This window comes from Vitis riparia, chromosome 4, assembly GCF_004353265.1.
Source record: "Vitis riparia cultivar Riparia Gloire de Montpellier isolate 1030 chromosome 4, EGFV_Vit.rip_1.0, whole genome shotgun sequence".
Taxonomy (NCBI): Eukaryota; Viridiplantae; Streptophyta; class Magnoliopsida; order Vitales; family Vitaceae; genus Vitis; species Vitis riparia.
The window spans coordinates 22,922,466-22,944,559 of NC_048434.1; the positions used below are offsets into that span (position 1 = coordinate 22,922,466).

General features: G+C 32.4%; 1 protein-coding gene across 1 annotated transcript in view; it reads left to right on the forward strand.

The window, feature by feature from the left end:
• The window catches only part of LOC117912788 (protein TONSOKU), a 35,915-nt gene that overhangs the window by 5,520 nt on the left and 8,301 nt on the right, over positions 1-22,094 (forward strand). The window contains exons 2-17 of the mRNA XM_034827499.1: positions 1,735-2,150; positions 3,851-4,648; positions 7,919-8,095; positions 8,374-8,465; positions 9,170-9,268; positions 9,885-10,339; positions 10,427-10,470; positions 10,549-10,644; positions 10,750-10,800; positions 11,378-11,525; positions 14,680-14,796; positions 20,008-20,108; positions 20,296-20,419; positions 20,587-20,699; positions 21,569-21,680; positions 21,965-22,069. Coding sequence (XP_034683390.1) covers positions 1,878-2,150; positions 3,851-4,648; positions 7,919-8,095; positions 8,374-8,465; positions 9,170-9,268; positions 9,885-10,339; positions 10,427-10,470; positions 10,549-10,644; positions 10,750-10,800; positions 11,378-11,525; positions 14,680-14,796; positions 20,008-20,108; positions 20,296-20,419; positions 20,587-20,699; positions 21,569-21,680; positions 21,965-22,069 — 2,905 coding nt within the window. The 5' untranslated portion in view covers positions 1,735-1,877. The remainder of the gene's footprint in view (positions 1-1,734; positions 2,151-3,850; positions 4,649-7,918; positions 8,096-8,373; positions 8,466-9,169; positions 9,269-9,884; positions 10,340-10,426; positions 10,471-10,548; positions 10,645-10,749; positions 10,801-11,377; positions 11,526-14,679; positions 14,797-20,007; positions 20,109-20,295; positions 20,420-20,586; positions 20,700-21,568; positions 21,681-21,964; positions 22,070-22,094) is intronic.

Here is a 22,094-nt window from a genome sequence, read left to right on the forward strand (position 1 = left end):
ACCTAATTTCCTAACTTGCCCATAAAGGTTCTCTTCATTTTTTGTTTTTCTAGGCCAATTTGCTCCTAATTTTTAAAGTGAAATTTAGGCTTTGTGGGAGAATTTTTTTTTTGTTTGAAAAATAATTTTTTAATGTTTTATAAAATAATAGTCTATTTGAAAACATGAAATGTTGTTAACTTATTTTTTATATTTTAAACTATTTTAAAAATAAATTTTACATGTAGTTATTTATTTAAAATCATTCTTCATATTTATATTTATATGATCAATTTTTAAAATAGATATTACAAAACAAATGAAAACAATTGGAAGATGTTATTTGATAAATGTTACTTAAAAACACCTTATTTTATGTTTTCTATTTGGCAAATATGTTTTTTTTTTTTCATTTTGGAGAATAGAAAATTGTTTTTGAAAAGAATTACCAAACATATTCTTAGTGTTCAAATAATAATATTATCAAAGCCTTCTTAGAAACAATAAAAAATAAAAAACCATTTTAACCACCTAAGTTTTGAACTATGGTCAAGTGGTTTTTATCAAATAACATCCTATAAAAACTCATAAATAGATTTCAAACTCTTTTGAGTGTTGTATTGAAGTGTTAAATATGTAAAAGGCAATGTTTAGATGGATAATTAGAGTAACAAAAAAAAAAAAAAACTAATACAAGAAAGAGAAGAAAATAAATTACAAGCTCATTGTAAGAACAATTTCTTGAAGGTTCAAATTGTTGAATAAATGGAAAACTTTTAAAATTTAAAATTATATAAAAGAATAGAACTTCTCATGCAAAAAAGTGGGCCCAATTTGGTAAATATTTTTAAAAATAATATTTTGTTCTTTAAAAAAGAAAAAAGAAAATATATTTGATAATTAAAAAATATAAAACAAAATTTTTTTTTGCTTTTAAAAATAGAAAATATGATGTTTTATCTTGGATAACATTTTCTAGTTGTTTTTATTTATATTTTAAAAATTATTTTAACAATAATTATATAAATATAAAGAGTGATTAAAAATAAAGCTATGTATATATAAAAGTTATTTTTAAAAATATAAAAAAATAGATTAAAAATATTTTAGATTTTTAAATAGATTTTTGTTTTATAAAACATTGGAAATCAATTTAAATGAGGCTAAAAACATTTTAGGTTCCCATTTAATAAATAGTATTAAGTTTTAAAAATTAATATATAAAATAATATTTATAAACTTATGGTATCTATCAAAGAATCATGTTTAAATTTCCCAACAATATTCTTCTTCTTCCATATTTATTACAATTTTTTTAAAGAAAAAACCAAAAACAAAAATATAGTTGAATTGAATAAATAATACATTGTATATATTAATAATCAGCTCAAGTTAGATTTTATTTGAGTCAACACGATCAATTTCCAATTTTTTTTGACATATTTATATATAAATCAATTGATTAAATAGGCTATGGTTATAATAAACTTTATTATTATGATTAAATAGGTGAATTTCGATTAAATTTGTATGTATGACAAAAAATAATTTATTTATTGAACAAATTATGTATGTTGACATAAATTTGATTCAAGTATGATTCTACTTAATCAAATCCCATGAAAAATATATTGGATTCGTGTTGATCAATTGCATCAAATTTTGCTACCTTTAAACACATCATCGTAGTATTTTTAATTTAATATTTAAATAAAAAAGGATTTATAATATATATATCCGAAAACCAACTTACAGACACAGGGAATTGAAATTCTGGGCGGTAAGTAAATGTGGCGGGAGTTTCAAAGGTGGCGCAAAATTTGAATAAAAACATATCCGAAAACCAAACGAGAAGACAGAGAAACCCTACACAGCTACATCCACATTCTGCACCGATAATGGTGAGAGACGACCCTCAGCTCAGCGCGGCCAAGCGCGCGTATCGGAATGCGTCGATGGAGGGAAATCGGCAGGAAGAGGCGAGGTGGGCCAACTTGATCGGCGACATATTCAAGAATAGAGGCGAGTACGTGGAAGCCCTAAAATGGCTTCGTATTGATTATGATATCTCCATGAAATACCTCCCTGAGAAGCAACTCCTTCCCACTTGCCAGTCCGTCGGCGAACTCCTCCTCCGTCTCGAGAATTTCAAGGATGCCCTTATTTATCAGGTAATTTGGGTTTCTGGTCTATTTGGTTGGTGAGAAAGTGTGGGAAAATAAGAGATGACTGGGGGCTTTGTTTTCTGGGGTTTCGTTTATAATGAAAATTTAGGGCTCAATTGTTTATCACTTTGATTTAGGAGAGCACCGTAGGTTGTTTTGGGCGCTGAAAAGTGAAAAATTAATTGAGGCAGTTAAATAATTTTCGCTTCTAGTGTATTTGATTGATGAGAAAGTGGGGAGAAAAGAAAAGAAAATTAAGGGTTTTGTTGTTGAATTTCAAATTAGAAAAATTTAGGTCTCTGAGACATGCTTATGTGGCAATGGGTTGGGTGGGGATCTGTGAGGTTTGTCTTGGATTCCCGCGATCAGAAAGTCACTTATCACGAAAAATGAGAAGTTAAGGAATCAATATTTTTGGTGCTGAAGAGTAAAATAGAATCGGTGAGATTAGGCTGAACTGTTATGTTTGAATTGTTTGTTGAGGGTTTTGTGTTCTCGTGTTCTAGATAACAAAAGAAATTTGAGATGGAAAACTTTAAACCTCTATTTGAATAAGGAGGAAATGCAGGTTCATATGGTTATGAGAAACGAAACATCAGTGCTACTGAGCCAAATTATTGTGTTGGTGGAGGTTTCATATCCTCAGGGTCAAAGTACTAAAAAGAAATTTGTGACCCAAAACTTTACCTTCCATTTGGTTAATAAGAAACTGTAAGAGAAAGGGAAATGAAGTGCCTTTCGATATAGTTATGGAGGTTGAAAACCTAATATAATCAAACCAAGTTATTTTGTTGGGTTCAGTTGAGTGGGGGGAGGATGGTCTTTCTTTTTTAGTCTGAAAAATTTACGATTGAAAACTTCACACTCTGATCCGTTGATGATAGAATGTGGAAGCAGAAAACAAAATGTCCTGGAAAATGAAATCTTGACTCTATTGAGCCAAATGGCTACATTGGAGCTCAGTTGGATGCAGGTTTGTTTTCCTGTGGTTACATGTAATGGAAAGTTTTAGACTGCGAACTTTGTTCTCCATCTGGGTGGTGAGAATAGGTGGGGAAGTAAAATGAAAAGAGCAGTTGTGATGAATATCCCATTGCTTTGGTTTCTGAAAAAGTGAATAACATAATTAAGCCAAATAACTATTTTAGGCTCAGTTGAGTTGAAAGATTTTGTGGTCTATCAAATACTAGAAACTTTACAATCCTTTTCCCCCTAGTTTCTATGTTTTCTAATCAACCAAATGAAGCATTAGTTCTAATTTTCCAGGAATCCTTTTATAGCTTCTTTCTAATTTTGCTTTAGTTCAGTTTTGATTTAATTCTGATTAGATTTTCTTTATACTGGTTCATATTTTTTATTTCTCTTTGGTTGTGAGAAAATAGAGGAAAAAAAATTTAATTGAAGATTATGAATATCACATTGTTCATAATTTTAGGACCAAGAGAAACAATACTCTCCACTTTTCTAAGCTTTATACAACTAGTTAGCTTACTTGATTTTGGTTTCTGGGGGTCCTATGAAATCAGTTTTATTAATTTTGCATTCATTTTAAGCTTGGATCAGTGAACCTTACTGAATTAGAGTTGGGATGCTCTATTGTTTTATTTGCTCATTTTAAAAAAATGTTTAGTAATTTTGGATATAAAGTCTTTTTCATTTTCTTTAAATAATTTCATGCAACTTTTTTGTCATTTTTTTACTGGCAGAAAAAGCATCTAGAGTTAGCCAAGGACACTAATGACCTTGTTGAGCAGCAAAGAGCCAGTACCCAACTTGGTAGAACTTATCATGAAATCTTTCTAAGTTCGGATGATGACCACTACTCGGTTCGAAATGCCAAGAAGTATTTCAAGTCTGCCATGAGACTTGCTCAAACTCTCAAGGAGAACCCACCATCTAATAAATCTTCTTTCCTCAAGGAATTCATTGATGCACATAATAACATTGGAATGCTTGAAATGGATCTTGATAACTTAGAGGAAGCCCATAAAATTCTTACTAAGGGATTAAAGATATGTGATGAAGAAGAGGTGATTGATGATGATGATGGACGTAGTAGGCTCCACCACAACCTTGGACGTGTTTACATGGAGCTGAGGAAGTGGGATAAAGCTCGAGAGCACATTGAGAAGGATATCATAATCTGCAAGAGGATTGGGCATTTCCAAGGAGAGGCAAAGGGGTATATCAATCTTGGAGAATTGCATTACAGGGTACAAAAGTATGAGGAGGCAAATCTCTGCTATCAGAAGGCACTTGATCTAGCAAAATCCATGGAAGATGAGGATGCTTTGGTTAGTCAAATTGATGAGAACATTGTAACTGTAAAAAAAGCAGTGAAAGTAATGGCTGAAATGCAGAAAGAAGAGCAGAATCTCAAGAAGCTAGCAAGAAACATGGCCACAGCAAGAGGCACACCGGGTGAGCGGAGATGCCTTCTGCAACAGAATGCATCTCTTGATCTTCTCATTGAAAAATCAAGCATGATTTTTGCATGGCTTAAAGTAAGTATTTGTACTATTCATTTTCTCCCTTATGGTCTTTCCAATTGCAGAACTCTTGGTTTCGAGAACTATTTTCCTAGGAGCATTCAAGTACAATTGAAAATCTTAAGAATTACTTGTTTCTTTGTTTTAAACTATTGAAACTTTCCTCTATTTCATCATCTTTCTGCCTGGTTTAGCTGATTTTTTGGATTGTGGTAACATGCCAGTTGCTAAAGTCATGGCCTTTGTCTATGCCTTTTCACCATGTGAAATATTCTGTAAATTTGTTATCCTCTATGTTAGATGGATTCCATCATAGGCATTGAGAGAGAGAGAATCATAATCTTTTTGCTCTTGCTCCTTTTTGTAGGTAACTCAACTTAGCCTATTGGTTGCATTTGGACTGGTTGGTTGGGTTGGAAGCCAACCCCTCACTTTAGGTTGGGGATTTTCAACTCAACTTTGGACCTTAAAATTCTGATGATGTTAACATAAAATATATATAAAATGTTAAAATACATTGTTGCCAATTTTCCTAAAATCTTAAGCTTAAGGATTTGGGTTCACAATGTATATCATGTTCTTTAACACCCCACCTCATGTGCGGCCCCATTCTCGCATGTGGAGGGATATACATGCCCAAAGGCAAACAATTGCAAATAGTCCTTTGACTTAAAAATATGCAAATTATGGAGAGACAACTCCAGCACGTGACCTTTTGCCAAACAAAGTTCTAATACCATGTTGAACTACCAATTTTTCTAAAAGCTTAAACTTAAGGATTTGGGTTCATAATGTATATCATGTTCTTTAACATGTATATACTAGGTTGTGTTTGATATTAAGGTCTAGTTGGTAAAACCTTAAACCAAACTTAACCCTACATAAGGTTTGGTTGAAATTTCTCAACCTCGTGCTTCTTGGGCTAGGTTGGGCTTAGCCTGCCCTCCTTGGCATTAAAGTACAACATGTTTTTACCATATAGCTCTATCTAGGGCCATATCCTTTGAATGATAAACATTCGCCTCCTTTCTCATCAAAGCAATCCATAATCTTCTTGGCCTTCCTATAGTCTCTTCTATATTAGTTTGGTTGATTGTTCCTTGTTGCATATGGTTCAACTGTCATGAATGAGTTTTCCTCATAGTGTAGTCAATTAATAATGTTTGACCTTCTTGCAAATGCGCTACTCTCTTGTTTCATTCTTCTTGAGTACTCACTTATCCGGTTCAATTTCCTCATTTTGGCTAAACTTATCATAGAATATGTGTTTGTTATTTACTCAACATTTTATTGCATAACATAGCTTGATGACCATTTCTTACCATCAATATTAAAGATGAACATGATTAAGTCAGTTTTTTATTCTTTGTTCCTTTTTTTTTTTTTTTTAGAAATATTATCAAAGATTAGTTACATTGTTCTATAAGAACTAATTGGAATTTAATGGCACAAATAATTAATGGTGATGTTATTTTTGTGCAATTGACATGAGCCCAAGCCCTATGTTCATTTTTAATAATAAATCAACTAATTATCCTAAGAAGGAAAACACGTTTGAATACAACTATCAATCTTGACCAATGTACAATTTTTTCAAATTTTTACCCTTTTGTGTAAAATGGATATTATAAAAACAAGAAAATGAATGCTATTTATGATTATTATTATGTTGATGGACACAAAAATTGGGGTGTAATTTGAAAAAGGGTTCAATGACTTAAATGGACATAGGGATTAGGGACATGTCAATAAATGAAAAAACTTTTACATAACAGAATTATTTTATTATATATATGCAAGAACAACAAAACAACAGTATTCCAACAAATCCACTGTGCTCTTGATTTTATGATACCAAGAATTTTAAGCTAGGAAGATTTAGTGTGTCTAACATATGTCCAAGGATTAAAAAGTTGGATTATATCAATGAAATTTTGCTGATTTTTCTGGATCGGTCATGCTTGATATGAAATATGAAGAAGATATTCAGATATTTGGTTGGATTGAATTTCGTCACTTTTTTTTTTTTACTTCCCATAATTTTTCATTTTTTTTTCTGAAATTATTGGTGATATCACTGATTTTTCTGTGACATAAATCTGCCACATCAGCAGGATCTCATTATTCATTTCAAAATTCAAATGCAGAGAATGAAGTGGGCCTGACCCTAAGTTGAAGCAATGCACCTTGTGCAACTTGGTCTCATTAAATACATCATTTTTTTCTTTGTGATTTTTCTGTGTGATAAACAATTGTATATGTAGAAAACATAAAATGAGGGAACACTGGGCTTAAACTCAGGTTCTCCAGCTTGACAAAAGCATGTTACACCATTTGGGCAACTTTGCTGTTATAAATAAACACACACATACACACATATATATGTATAATAAAATTGTTAATTGTTGAAAATATAAAAACCTTCATAGTAGTATTCTTAATGAATTTTTTTATGTTTTTTGTATAATAATTAAATATAAAATAAATATAAATTTGTACTTAAAATTATACACATTTTTAAACAAAAAAATTATGTATATATATATATATATTTATTTATTTATTTATTTATTTATTTATTTATGTAATCATTCTTTAATGTCTTTGAATATATCCAAATTAAATAAATCGTTATTTTAGTATTAACTATGCTTTCAAGTTCTATAAATTATTATTATAGAATATGACAAATTATATCATATATATATATATTGTTTTCTTTAATAAAAGAACTTCAATATATGTATTGTTACTTGGTTTATCATTTATTAAAGTTTTTCCCAATATTTCGTTAAGCTTTGATCAATTTCATCCTCCTAATAGTTTTTGTTTGAATCTTCATTTGATATTTTTTATTTTTCTTGATATTTATGTAAAATCCAACTATTGATATTTATGTAATTTCTGATATTTTAATCCTTTCACATATCCAAGCATACCACATGTCTCAAAACTAGCAAACCTCTTTCTGGTTGTTTTATGTTACTTAGATTAGAATTAGAGGGATGTTGGGGTTCGATCCTTCTCTAGGAATGATGGCTCACTCATTTTGAAGTGTTCATGTAAAGTTTATCTTTTGTTACTATGGTTAGAAATGTGCCTTAATGGTGTTAGTGATGCAAATAGATATTCTCATATTGTATGTTATTCTTGCTTTCTAAGTTGAGCCACAATAGGATTATTGGTGCACTCAAGAGGCATATTGATTTTGCACTAAATAAATTCAGTTCATGTTTTTTTGAGGCTAAGAATTATACCATTTCTTATCATTAAATTTGTGTTTAGCATCGTGAATTTGCCAAAAGGAAGAAGAGAATAGCAAATGAACTTTGTGACAAAGAAAAGCTTAGTGATTCATTTCTGGTTATTGGAGAGTCATACCAAAAGCTCAGAAACTTCGACAAAGCTCTTAAATGGTACACCAAAAGCTGGGAAACATACAAGTCAATCAACAATTTGGAGGTAAGCTTGGTGTTCATGCTGTGTATTACTAAGATGCCATTTATTGTGTTTTATAGTCATTGATAAAGATTAATTTACAGGTAAATTCTTCACTTATTGAAATTTAAGACCTAGAGATGACCTTGGTAATTGAGGCATCCCTTTGGTTTGAGGTTCTTGGAATTCAAATGTGGTTGGGTGAATCTGGGTTTAACAATTGGTTTATAGATGCTCATCTTGTCAAGGAATATGGTTTATTATTTTATTAGATTCTCACTATGAATCAGTTGTGATTTCAGGGACAAGCATTGGCGAAGATTAACATTGGAGATGTATTGGACTCTGATGGTAATTGGGCAGGTGCCCTAGATGCATTTGAAGAGGGTTACAGGCATGTACTCATGATTCCAAATTAATACTCAATATCATTTGTTTGAATTGGCAGATCTAGGTTTGTTTGGGGGGAGGAATAGCTATAATTAGCTGCAAGGGTTCATGTGCAATTTGCATGGAGGTTTTCTTCACCATTTTACTTCACAATTTGCTTGGACATTGCTACTTTGCTGCTTTTTAAAAAGCATTACATACACTGCCCTGAGCAGACATTGGAAGTTTCCAATTCATAAGTTCCTATTATATTATAGAGGGTTACATGAATTGAAATCCAAGATTTGTATTTGTCTTCACCATTTTTCTAAAAGAAAGTTCCTTGAAACTATGGTGATAATCATATGCCAATACAAATTTGATATTCTCACAATTATGAACCATTTTTATTTTTTATTTTTTTATTTTATAGACCTCACAATTATGAATCATAACACTGTACTAGTAGCATGTGTTATCCCTCTTTAGTCCATAGGCAACATTATACACATCCAAACTAGATCTGTGTTGGCTATGCCAGAATTGCGAAATGGAAAAAAGAAGTGATTTTTGTGATTCCTATGTGTTCCAAAACAATCCATGTGAAATATTCTAATCACAACTACTAGTCATCCTTCCTTGGAGTTGTGGATGGAGGCATCCTTGTTAAGTAGTAAATGCTTTTGAAACATTTCAATTTTGTGATCATGCTGTTGTCTAATATTGCAGGATTGCTGTTCAAGCAAATCTTCCTTCTGTACAGCTTTCTGCGCTTGAAAATATGCACTATAGTCACATGATAAGATTTGACAATCTTGAAGAGGCTAGGTAATCTTCTACATGCCTGCCACATTAACCCTTGCACAAACTTTCTTTTTAATTTTGATCTAGTCATACCATGCTAATATTCTACTGATCTGTAACCTGGATCCCTCTGTTTTGTGGAACAACTTTGTTTCCAAACATTACATTTGTGAACTTTGAAAACTTTTTATTTCTTTTCTTATTCCTTCTTTTTGGAAGAAAATAATGAACCAAAACCCATCCTTTGGAGCAAAAAGTGCTAAAAGCGATCAAATTAGTGCAAATAGGATAGAAGTTTGCATGTAGATGGTCATTTTTATGAACATTTCATAATAGTGAGTGAGAAATTGTACATTCCATCCTGATCATAGCATTTTTCTTGGGAAGCAGTGTTCTACCTGCCCATTCCATTTCATATACCGTGGCAGTTTATTGAGTAACATTGCTTTGGTCTCTCTGGAATTTGAATTATTTTCTGGAAGTTATAGGAGTTGAAGTGTAACATGAATTTAGATTAGACTAGGTTGTAACTTCAATGGGTTTAAAACTTGGTCACTTTTGAAAATTTACTAATTTTTATAACTTTTTTGAACCTGAAACATATGTATCAAACTGCTGAAGGAAAGTTGCTCAACTGTAGGAGGTTGCAGTATTTAATTGACAAATTGAAGCAGTCTGGAAATGAAAAGCATGAAGGGAGAAATATTGCAGAGGACTGCTGCTCTGAAACTGATACAGAAGGGGATGATTGCTTTTCCAATAGTAGGTCTGATCCAAGCTGTTCAGTAAAGAAGGGTAAATCCAAATCAGATCGTGGTGAATTTAAGGATGATGTACCTCTGATTTCACTTCTTCAAAGCAATAAAAAATTGCCCAAGCGGAATATCGCTCATGTAGACGAAGTCCTGCCAACTGGTGCCTCACACAAAAGTTCATCAACATCAACCAGTAATCAGCAAACAGTTGGCCGCAAACGTATTCGGGTAGTCCTTTCTGATGATGAAGGCGAAATGCAGGATGAGGTGGCTTGCTCTAATTTTGAATGTGGAAGGCTTCATAAATGCCCAGTGGAGGATGTTGGTGCTACTGATGAATGTAAGTTATAATTTTTTAAATGATTTGAATTTTGAACTTCCATTATGAGAGTAACTGAGAATGACAAGTATTTCTACTTGATTGCAGTTAAAAATAGAACTGATCTAGCTAGTCCTGCTTCTGGATTTCAAGTAAGCACTAGCCTTCAAAAGTATTGTTTTCTAGTGGTGAAGTAGGTGACCATCTTCTTAATTCTTGTGGTTTGGCAGGATGTTTCAGCAATTCCTTCTAAATGTGCTATCAGTTCGTCTACTCCTATGATACTAGAAGAAAGCACTAGTTCATATAAATTGAGGACTCCTAACGTAACTGCTCAATTTGGCAAAAGCACTGTCAGAATTTTTATTTCCTCCAAATTTTCTCTGAGTGGTTTTAAATATGATACTAATGTCTCTGAAAACCTGTTGCAGAAGCATAGTGCTGCTGATCTCAAGTTGCACACTTCTGAAGGTGCATATGGTGTGAGTGTTACTCATATTGACTTATTAAGACACTTCCATATTATGTTTCTTAGTAATATTTGGTTGCACTGAATTATTATCATTTTTGTTGTTAATCTTAGTATTTCTACCCCTCATACTGTATTTTTATTGTTATTATTATTGACGGAATTGTCATATGCACATGATGTTTAGGCAGTTTTGCTTACGCATAACTCTGTTAATCCGTATCATGACACATGGAATATATATGATGCTGCTGTTGTTCAAAATTGTGGTACTGGTAGCTTCCTTGATTGGGTCCACACTGAAATCAACTTAGCAATGCATTGTATTATTTTCTAGAGTGATTTGGGTCTAAAACCAGACAGATCAATGGCTCTGATGTGTTGTAGGCCTGATTTTGATGTGTTAACTTTCAAGTGATTTCTGTATGTATGGGAGTGGATCCAAATATTTGAAATTTGTCATGATTTTTTATCACTCATATGTAACACAATTTATGCATCATTATCTTATTCTTGCCTTTTGTCACATTGTTATCACCACTGTTATTATTTATATTTTGCTAACGTGTGACCTGTTGCACCAATTGCAGCAATATATAGCATTCAAAATTGAAAATGACCTGATACAAATAGAAGCAGCCCCATGTATGGTTGATGACATGCTGAGCATTGAGTCTCTCAAGGTTGAAGTTGCATGCTTGTACTATCTACAACTTCCTGTAGACAAGAGGTCAAGGGGTAGGCAATTCTTGCCAAATTTTAAGTTCTCCAAACTTCATATTACTAATCATCAAAATATTGGCATGCGCTATATGCTTAACCAGTTGGATTAATGGTTTGTAGGCCTGTCTATAGATCAAGTTAGATCCTAATTCAATCTGTTTTTCTGTTTTTCAGGAATTCTAATGATCTGTTTTTGATCTGAATCCACATGAACTGATGACTAACAAATATATTTGGATGTAGCTTGAGTTGATGTGTTAAAAACCCAGTCCTGTGATATACAGAAAAGTAGAATTTTTGTAACATCTTATTATGCTTTATAAATTAAACTTCTAACGCATTAGATGTTTTGACCTGCATATGCCATATTAATGTGCTTACTTCTCTGTGTGTGTATTACAATACACAAATAATTAATAAATATAGGATAAAATAGATTGTATATTATATAATTTGAGTGTCTTCAAGTGGACCTGACTACTTGATCAGATCTTCGGTAATAGTCTAATTAGGATCTGGACTGTATTTTCCCAAGTCTGTTGCAATGGATCAGTTTGTGCATCAAAATGAACTTTGACTGCCCACCAATTCAAATCTAATCCATTTATAGGCTTATGAATTTGCTGAGATCAATAAAAGAAATTAGTTGTGTTAGAATGCATGATTTACATGGTGGGTCAAATTCTACAAGCTTAAGCTTTTAGGAAAATTGGTTGTCTAACATTGTATCAAAGCCTTGTTTGTTAGGAGATCATGTGTTCGAACTTCATTGCATCTTTTGTTTCCCCACTTTATTAAGACCACTATAAGCCCAAAAGATTATTGTTTGTGGTTTTTTTATTTGTGGGCTTGTGTGTGCCTATGTGTCTCCGCATGTGGGTATGGGGTCGCATTAGGAAAATTGGATGTCTAACAAGATGATTTAGTATTACTACAAGAATGCTGTAAAGTTCAAAGTTTACCAATGGATGCAAAGAAGTTGTAGATATATAAATACACACACATGTAAATCAAATACCTAGGGAGTTAATGGATTTGTGCTAGGAAAGATGGGTGTCCTTTAAGAAATATGTGGGCTGAGCTAACAAATGTTATGAATGATTGATTACTTGGCAATGTGTAAGCGAAGGATTTACTAAATATGATTTTTTGTTCTTGAAGATGAATCTCACCTATGGATAACACCTAGAGGAAGGGTGAATAGGTGTTTTGAAAATAATTTGAGATGGTATCTCACAAATGCATACAATTCTCCTGATTTTTTCAAATGTTTTGATTTTCTTTTTCAATCCTACCAATAAGCAAACAAAGCACACAAATAATATGGATGCACCAACACTCTCCCAACAAAATAGTTGACAATTCACATGCAAATGAGTCAACATTCCCCAACTAAGATATATAAAATATTTCATCAATTCAAATATTTTTCATCAACGTAATTCACATTTTCACATGTCCATTAACATCAAGATCAAAACAAGAATATTTCATTCTCTTTCAAAGCTTTTTAGCTCATAACCTCAATCTCTCAACAAAATAAATCAATGGAAAATTCATAAGCCAATGAAAAACTAATTAAAAGATGAGATAGAAATGAAGAGATAATGACACCAAAATTTTAACATTGAAAACCTTCGGAGAGATAAAAAACCACAATCCGCAAATGATCAAAACATCCACTATGAAAAAAATTAAGTACAAAGATTTAGCAAGCCCAAGCCTTCGATCCTCTCCTAAACCATATACCTGGAACCTTCAAACTTCAACTACCCACTTTCTTTTTCTGAAGCATACTTGGAATCCTCACCAAGCTTGATCTCGGCCTCTTCTTGAATCCACACAAGAAGAAATTTGGGTTTTTACCCCAAAATGATGAGTATGTGAGTAGGGATGAAATCCACATTGAATCAACCCCTTTTAAAAGAAATTTTCTCACTCAAAAATGATTTTCAACTCCAATCCCATAAAATTTTCTTTCAAACCAAACACCCCCGAAATTTGGTAAGGAACATGAAGCATGAAGAGGGTTCCCTCAACTCTCACAACCACCTCGTCCTCATATGGAAATAAGGCTTAAATATTAGGGTTTTAAAACCCATCAAATGGTTGCAATTTGTTTGGAAAATAATGAAGATTCGCAGGTGTAATCAAAGTTTGATCAATCAAACAAGACTGAAAAAATTTGGGTTCAGCATAAACCATTACCCTTTAGTTTGATCGATCATTTTTAAATACAACGTTTTACACTCTTAAGCTTTAATTCCATTTTCCAATAAAAGGATAAAAATTTAAAACATGGTTGACTATAGTTTGCTATCATTCATCACCTCAAAAACACTTACTATCTCCTCTAACAATCTTCAAACATGAACAATTTGGAAAGCGTGAGAGTCCAAGGGAGAATTTGAAGAGTATGAGTTGAGAGAAACACAATAGGAATTTTGACCTAGAATTGCCCATACACAAATACTCTTACAGTTCTGCATAGGATGTGCTGGGAACCGATATTATAATATGTGTTCCCGCACCTTTGAGGTTTTTCAAAGTACAAAAATCAACAGATACTTTGGTTGTTGTACTTGTTTACTAATCAAGATAAACCATACATCATGTCTAGTTGAGATTGCACTTTCAATGTCTTAGTGGTGCTGTTGCATGTGTATTGCTTCTAGTTGTGATGTTCTGGAGCTGATTTGTTGTATTGTAAATGACCAAAGGGTGGCCTACTTGGCCCAAATTATGGACTAGAGCCTACAAATATCTGTCAAATGTAACTTATGTGTATATGCAAGGTTATGTCTTAAGACTAGGGCCCTAGTTTACCTTTTCTGTGCATGCATGTGTTGCTTATGGGAGTACATCCAGTTTATCAATGTGTTACCTCATGCACCTTATTATAGTCTCATGTGGTGTAAATCTCATAGAATTGAAAATTTAATGTTGTTGCAAATATTTGGTTGAAGTTGACCATAATATCTTACATGGTTTTGCCCCATTACTTGTCAGTTGTCATGTTATGCTGTTATTGATTGTTTCCAGAATGATAACTTTCCTTTTTCTAAATGCTTCATTGCTATTCCCTCCTCTCTCTCACTCTAAAGGATCAACAACTATGTATTTTACCTTCAAAACCATCATTAATTAATATCAGAGTGTGCCTCATTAGGTCTATTGCCCATCATTCAGCACATGAGATGTGGTGGGAAAGCTTTGGAATCCTTTGAAGCAATCGGAACTTTTAAGGACACTTTGGGAAATGGCTGGGTTGAAGTCTTTGTTGATGGTATGTATAATGGGTTACTTTATTTCCATTCCATAAAGGTGTTTTTAGTCCTAAGATCCTTCTCTACAAAGAATAGTGACTTCTGGTGACTTGTCCTGATGTCAGTTCGGGGTTTTGTTTCTCACAGTATGTTGCCTCTGTGGAATGCTCATGAACTTCAAACTATTGATCAGGATTCATGCAGGGGGATGTGATGAAGTTTTAGACTTGTTGCTAACCTGAACCAGGCTTCGTGCTTGGAATCAAAATTTGACCTTTAGCTTTGAGCAATATAAAAGTAGATTACAGTTCTTAAGAAAATAGCAACTTCTAAACTTTTATTTGTTTTTTGATAGATATTTTGTCTAGAAACTTGGGCTTATGTTAGTCAGTTATTTTATGTTTGCTACTAATTTACTAATTTTATGATAAGATATATCTCAACTAGTAAGTGAGGATGTGGGAGGTTCCAAGTTCAATTCCCAAAAGGGGCAAAAAATATTACCTGTAATAAATTGTACTTATCCTGATCCCTTCCTTATATATTAAATGGTTTGATTGTTTACCTAATTCCTATTTGTTTCTTTAGTGTAGAGAAGATTGAATTTGTGTTTCATTTGGTATTTCTACTACACCAAATCTCAATATCCTGATTCCCAAGTCAATTCCATTGATTCCTTATTATACTCATAATTTTATGGGAAGATTTTTTTTGTTTTGCTTGGGTTTCATTTTTCTTCCTGATAGGTTTCATTTTAGTTCATAGTTGCCAGGTAACTTAATTTTGGGTAGGAGAATCCACCTCTATGGGTAGGAAAATGAAGTTGTAAATTTGCTAGCAGCTGGTAATAGAGTAGATTTGTTGGTTTACTCAAGGAAGAAGCAGCAGAAATTAAAAAGATCCCATCTCTCTCTTGCATAACAAGTCATCAATCTTAGAATTAGGTAATTTTGATTGTCTTCCCTTTTTTTTCTTTCTTTCTAATCCAATGTGATATAGATTTGAATATTCGTAGTGCCATTAGAAAAAGAGTGAGAACTTGCACTAAATATCCTCTCAAATTTCTTATCTTTCCATAGACTTAGTTCCAATTACGAAGCTTTTACTACTAATTTGTCCCATGATTGCCACAATATGTATTAGATGCTCTAAAAGATCCTAAATGGAAAGAGGCAATTTTTTTTTTAAAGAAATGAGAACTTGACATAAGATGATACTCGAGCTTTTGCTTTGAGCTTGGTACAACTCATGCATTAACTCTTAGAGTGTCACATGGAGTTTCTTTAAAGGATCCCAAGTACATTAAGTCTACACTTGGAAAGGGTTTATTATCCTCAAAAGAACAATCATTTGCAGGTTGAAGCTTGCAAGGATGCAAATTGGGCAGTGTTCATCATAGACCATAGGTCAACTTGTTCTCCCACATTTATAGGAGGAAATTTATTCACTTGGAGAAGCAAAAAGCAACCTGTAATGGCAAGATCAAGTGTAGAAACAGATTTTTGTTAAATGGCTCAAGGAATATGTGAATTATTTTTACTCAAGATTCTTCTCATGGAGTTAAGGATGGAACTCATTAAACTTATGAGGATAAATTGTGAATAATAAGGTAACAATCAATATTGTACATAATTTGGTACAACATGACAAGACCAAGCATGTTGAAGCTGACTGACATTTTATTAATGATAAAACAAGAGCGAACGATTGCACACCATTTATTCCAAGAAAGAGGCAATTGATTGATATCTTCACAAGGTACTTCAAGTTTATAGTAAGCAAACTAACAATGGAAAATATCTTCAAACTAGGTTAAGGGGCAGTATATGAATATTCCTAAATTAGTGGCTGATTTGTTTGTATGTATACTGATTTCTTTCCTTGGATTTTGTCTCTCCATTCATGTATAGCAATAGTTGAATAATTTGTATAGGAAGGCTTAGATAAGACAACATTCTTAGGAAGATATTAACTTTGATAGTCTACTTTATTTTTTCCTTGTTTATAATTGAGTGTATATAATACCTAATGTAATTGCTGAAAATGATAAGAAAGAGTATTCCAATTTTTACTCTCTTGAACTATAACTTCATTCAAAGTATGCAGAAATTATGAGATGAATTCTCTTTTTTTCAACACTCCTTTTAACATTTTCACTATAAATTCTGATTTGATCTCATATCATTTCCTTCCTCCTGGTTTTCAGTCTGTTCCCTGGTTCCTATTCTTGACATGTTTCTACAATTTTGATACATTGTTCATGTTCTTTTTGTCACATTTAATATAATTGTTTGGCACTATTCTATGAAAATATTTTGCTTCTTGTTTATTATAGATAAAAGATATGATTGGGAAAAGGAAATTAATAAGAGCTTAAACATTTAACGAAAATGTGGAAACTTGTAAGAAAATTAACTTAATAACAGAGGTGGAGAAACTTGCAAAGGAATTAGCTTTTGTTCCAGAGTAGCTTTTTATGGAACTCTTGGAAAAATGCAGAATGGAAAGTTTTGAATACAAAATAATGAGGGAGAATTTCTAGATTCTGGGTGTTTGTTTCTGTTCAAGTGATGCGATTCATTCAATAGAGTGGTCTTTGGCTGTATGTGTGGGGTCCCAAATATAATCGTAGTGCAGTGAGCCTGTCAGTTTATAGGGTTTGGATGTCTAGATCCTATCGGCTAGACACAATGATGTGCCCCAGTTATATTCTTAGTGCATTAGGCATGTCAGCAGTTGGGTTTGGAGTTCATGCCACCTGCATGTGGAGGGACACAGACAATAGTAGCAGCAGACGAAAGTTTGTGATAGCAGATACATAAATGGGGAGTAGTGGTGGGAGAGACTAACTCAAAACCAGGACCTCTAGCTTTGATACTATGTTGAGTTACTAGCTTTCCTAAAAGCTTAAATTGTTAAGATTTGAGCTAACAGTGTGTATCAAGCTTACAATTTCTTATAGGGTCTATCTGATAAGATATCGTTAAGCATCAATCGACCCAAAAGTTTCAACTATTGGAATGGACTAAGAATGAATATCAAGCTAATTTGGGCCAAAGTTGTAAACTTGTAACACCTTGCCTAATAGGTAGTCTTTTTGGAGCTTGCATGTGCTACTTACTAAATAGGGGAAATAAACAATGTTGAAGTTCAAACTCATGATTTCCTATAAACTAAGGCTTTGGTATCACATTAAGCTATCAATTGACCAAAAAACTTGAGTTAGGTAATAAACCAATGATGAATATCAAGCCAAATTGCTCCAAACAAATACAAAATTTGAAAGATGTCAACTTGAGAATCTGAAATTTTGCCTTAAAAAGGGGAAAGATAAACTTCAACATACAAATTGAGATTCATATGATAAAGTAAATACTTTCCTACACAGAATGACAAAGTTTATTGTGTTGGATAGAACTACATTTGCATTTGATTTATACAGATGCATAGTTAAAAATTGACGATACACGATATGATACATTTTTTAATGGAAATTGATATGTATTGCAATCAATATCTTATTTCAAAGCGCATCTTACAATATTACAATACAACGATAAATCCATTATTAACTATTTTCTATAATTTTTTTTTTAAAAGAATTTATTGTATTTGTTGTTTAAAATATATTAAAAGATTAAAAATTATTTATAAAAAGGAGAAATTGGTAAGATAATCTTCTTGCCAAATGCTATATTAGAAGTCAAGTAAGTTTATTTTTACAATAAATATTAGAGAATATTTTTTTGAATGGTTTGAATGATGATGATTAATGAATAAGAATTTTTACTTAGGATATTAGATTATTTTTTAACTTCTTTTTTTAGTGGAAAATGAATGATGACGAACTTGAAAAGCTAGAACTTTGAAGTCATATTTGGAACTAAAAATCATAACTAAAAATTGAAGAAGTTTATTTTGTGGATTATGTCATATTTTGATAATTTGAACTTGTCAAAACTTTGACATTCAATGTTTATGATATGATATAGTTTAACTTTTTAGATCCTTCTATCTTCCATAAATTTGGTTGTATATTACTTTACACTTCATACTTTCAATAGATATACACATATATACATATTTTTTCTCTTCATTTTTTTATTATATAAAAAACTTAGGATATACAATACGATACAAGATATTGAAAAATAAAAAAAAATGATATATGATACGTTTTATGAGTAAACAACTGTTTATAGATGGCTATTGGATAGACAACTTCAGTCCATTCCACCTTGTCCTCTTATTGCTTTGAACCAAACTGACCTGTTGACCAGACCACAAATCAGTGGCGCTAGTTGATTTTCATGATATTGGTGTAGAGTTGTAATGAGTTAGACCCTTCTAGAATACAACTCTCAAAATAGTGACCGGATATAGGACCAAGTCTATACCAAGTTGGAAGCAATAATTGAAATTTTCAGTGGTTTACACTAGACATCTAACGTTGTCATTGTTGATTGGGAAGAGAATTTGTGGGGTTATTGGTCAGTTGCATTGAAGTCAGACCTAAAGTGTTCTGACATAAAATCAAGGTGGCAGTCATTTGGAGAGATGGGTGCTTGGTAGAGAATGGTTGAATATCCCAAGTGGAAAGAATTGTATGTAGTGTTTGTAGGTTTTACCTCAAGATGATTTTGTAGAACTCTTGTGGAATTTTTTGGGAATCAATTTCTTTAGGTTTGAGAATTCTCATTCCTGTTGTGATTTAAGGAAGAATGACATCTTCCAATTTGGTTGCTGCCACAAAGTGTTGAGTAAATGGAGCAGAACAGTTGTTTGGAATACAATCCCAGCTAATAAAAAGTCTCTTAGTGTGCAAAAAACACCATTTTAAAGCTCTCTACAGACTGGTGAATGGTAACGAGTCAAATGAATTTGTGGTGCTGTATCACATTTTCTTGTTCAGTGAAATGTGAATGTATTGGAAGATACTAATCTCTAAGGAAACTTTTCTAAGTGAATATCATGAAATTGAACTAGATATATATAATTCTGGGATTGCTAATCTGCTGACACCAATAAGCATATTTAAAATGTCTTAAAGTTCACAGGTTTCTGATTATAAGTGTTTAGAAATTAGTGCCGCTTCTGTCAAGTAGGAGCACATGGATTTCTTTGAGGCATTATAATTGCTCTACTCCATTGTTTCCAATTTTACTCTTTGCCATTATAATTTTCTGTATTATTGATAACAAGTATTCAACTTTTACTTATTACCTTAACAGGATGGGTTCAAAAGCGATTGATAAAGCTGTATGTTGACTGCTGCAAGGAGTTGTCTGAGACTCCCAATATTAAGTTGCTTAAGAAACTGTACAATTTGGAGGTATGAATAGGCTATAGATGTTTAATGTGTGCCATATTGCTAACCAATGTTGCTAAATATTATATTTTTGTCACATATATTCTAAGAACTCTTGGGAAAAGTAATTGGATTTTATACAGTTGTCATAAACTCTTGCTTGGAGGTCAAATAGTTCTGTTTATTTTTCTGTTTGTTTTCTGATTACCAGGTTTCAGAGGATGAAGTTATGGTGTCTGAATGTGACTTGCAAGATATATCAATAATGCCGTTACTGAATGCTTTGCATGTCCATAAGACCATTGCCATGTTAGACCTTTCTCACAATATGTTGGGTAATGTTATCTGGTTTCATGGCCATATGTTCTCTGATTGTGATGTGTTGGTTCTGGACTTGAAGCATATTACTCACTTATCTCTTAAATGATAGCAGTTCTCCATTCATTTTTTCTGATTTTCTTTGGATAAATAGTATCTCTTACTTTGAGTTTCTATCTCCCAGGGAATGGAACAATGGAGAAACTTCAACAAGTATTCATATCATCAGGCCAAAAATATGGTGGCTTGGCTTTGGATTTGCACTGCAATCGATTTGGTCCTACTACCTTGTTCCAGGTTTATGACCTAATTTTGCTACTGTTTTCATGTCCGCATGTTCAAAGTTTCATTTTCCTTGTTTTTTTTTTTCAGTTAATTTAAAGGCTTCAGTTTTCTTCCGTTTCCTTGTTTTGTTTTTTCTCCTTTCTTTTTGTTTCTAGAGGGCAGTGCACGTCACATCATATAATGAAATTTGAACTTGATCCTGCACAATCCTTCGATGGATCTTGCAATCTCCCATAAGCGGGCACAATGTCAATTACTTTAATTCACAAGCCAAGAAGTTAGAGGATTGATCTATGTAGTTTTATATCGATCCATTTGTTTCTTTTATGTGTTTAAGTACAAAGGCAAGATGTTCAAAATCTAGACAATTTTACACAACCTCCTAGAGATATGGTTTCAATTTTATCACATGTGTAATTATGAATGTTTTTGAAACCAATTTTGAAAAACAGTTTTTGATAACTTTCTCTAATGTATTGTAGAACAAAAGTTTGTTTGGAAAGTTGAAATGTTCTTAACTTGTTCTTTATGTCTTTAAATATGTTTTAAAAATAACTTTTATCCATAGTGCTTTATTTTTAATTATTCTCATATTTGTGTAATTATTTTTTAAAATAACTCTCAGAAGACAAGTGAAAATAACTAAAAACAACTAAAATATGTTTTTTAAAATAATCATGTTTTTTGTTTTCTGGTTCCTAACGTGTTTTCTTGTTTTTGTGTTTTGGAGAATAGAAAACTGTTTTAAAATATAGTTGCTGAACAGGGCCCCTATGATTCTAGTGCTTTTATTATTGTATTTGCTCATTATTGACATAACTATAATTGGAAATGCCTTTTCAAGTGACTAAGTACAGGTTTATTACATATATGATCTCCAGATTTGTGAATGCCCTGTGCTATTTGCTCGATTGGAAGTGCTTAATATCTCTGGGAACCGTCTCACTGATGCATGTGGATCTTACCTTTCAACTATCTTGGAAAAGTGCAAAGGTAAAGTGCTTTTCCTGCTGTGCAGTTAATGCAAATGTTAGTTTTTTATCACCTGTATCAAATAATGTGCAACAGCACAACAGAAAAAATTGAATCACTAGTTTTGTTGCTTTTTCATGAATCTGATATTTATTCAACTCAAATATTTGGAATACAGTTTTCATAAGTTTTCTGATACTAATTCAGTGTCAATGGTATCAATTTGTTAAATATGGTTGCATGTGGATTCTTCTATTGCAGGGATTTCGCTATTTCTTTTGCTTATGGTTCTCTTTGTCTTGTAGCCCTTTATTACTTGAATATAGAGCGGTGTTCTATCACGTCTAGAACTGTTCAGAAGGTTGCTGATGCACTTGATTCTCAATCTGTACTTGCACAGCTTTGTTTGGGTATTCTGGATTTTTTATTTAATAT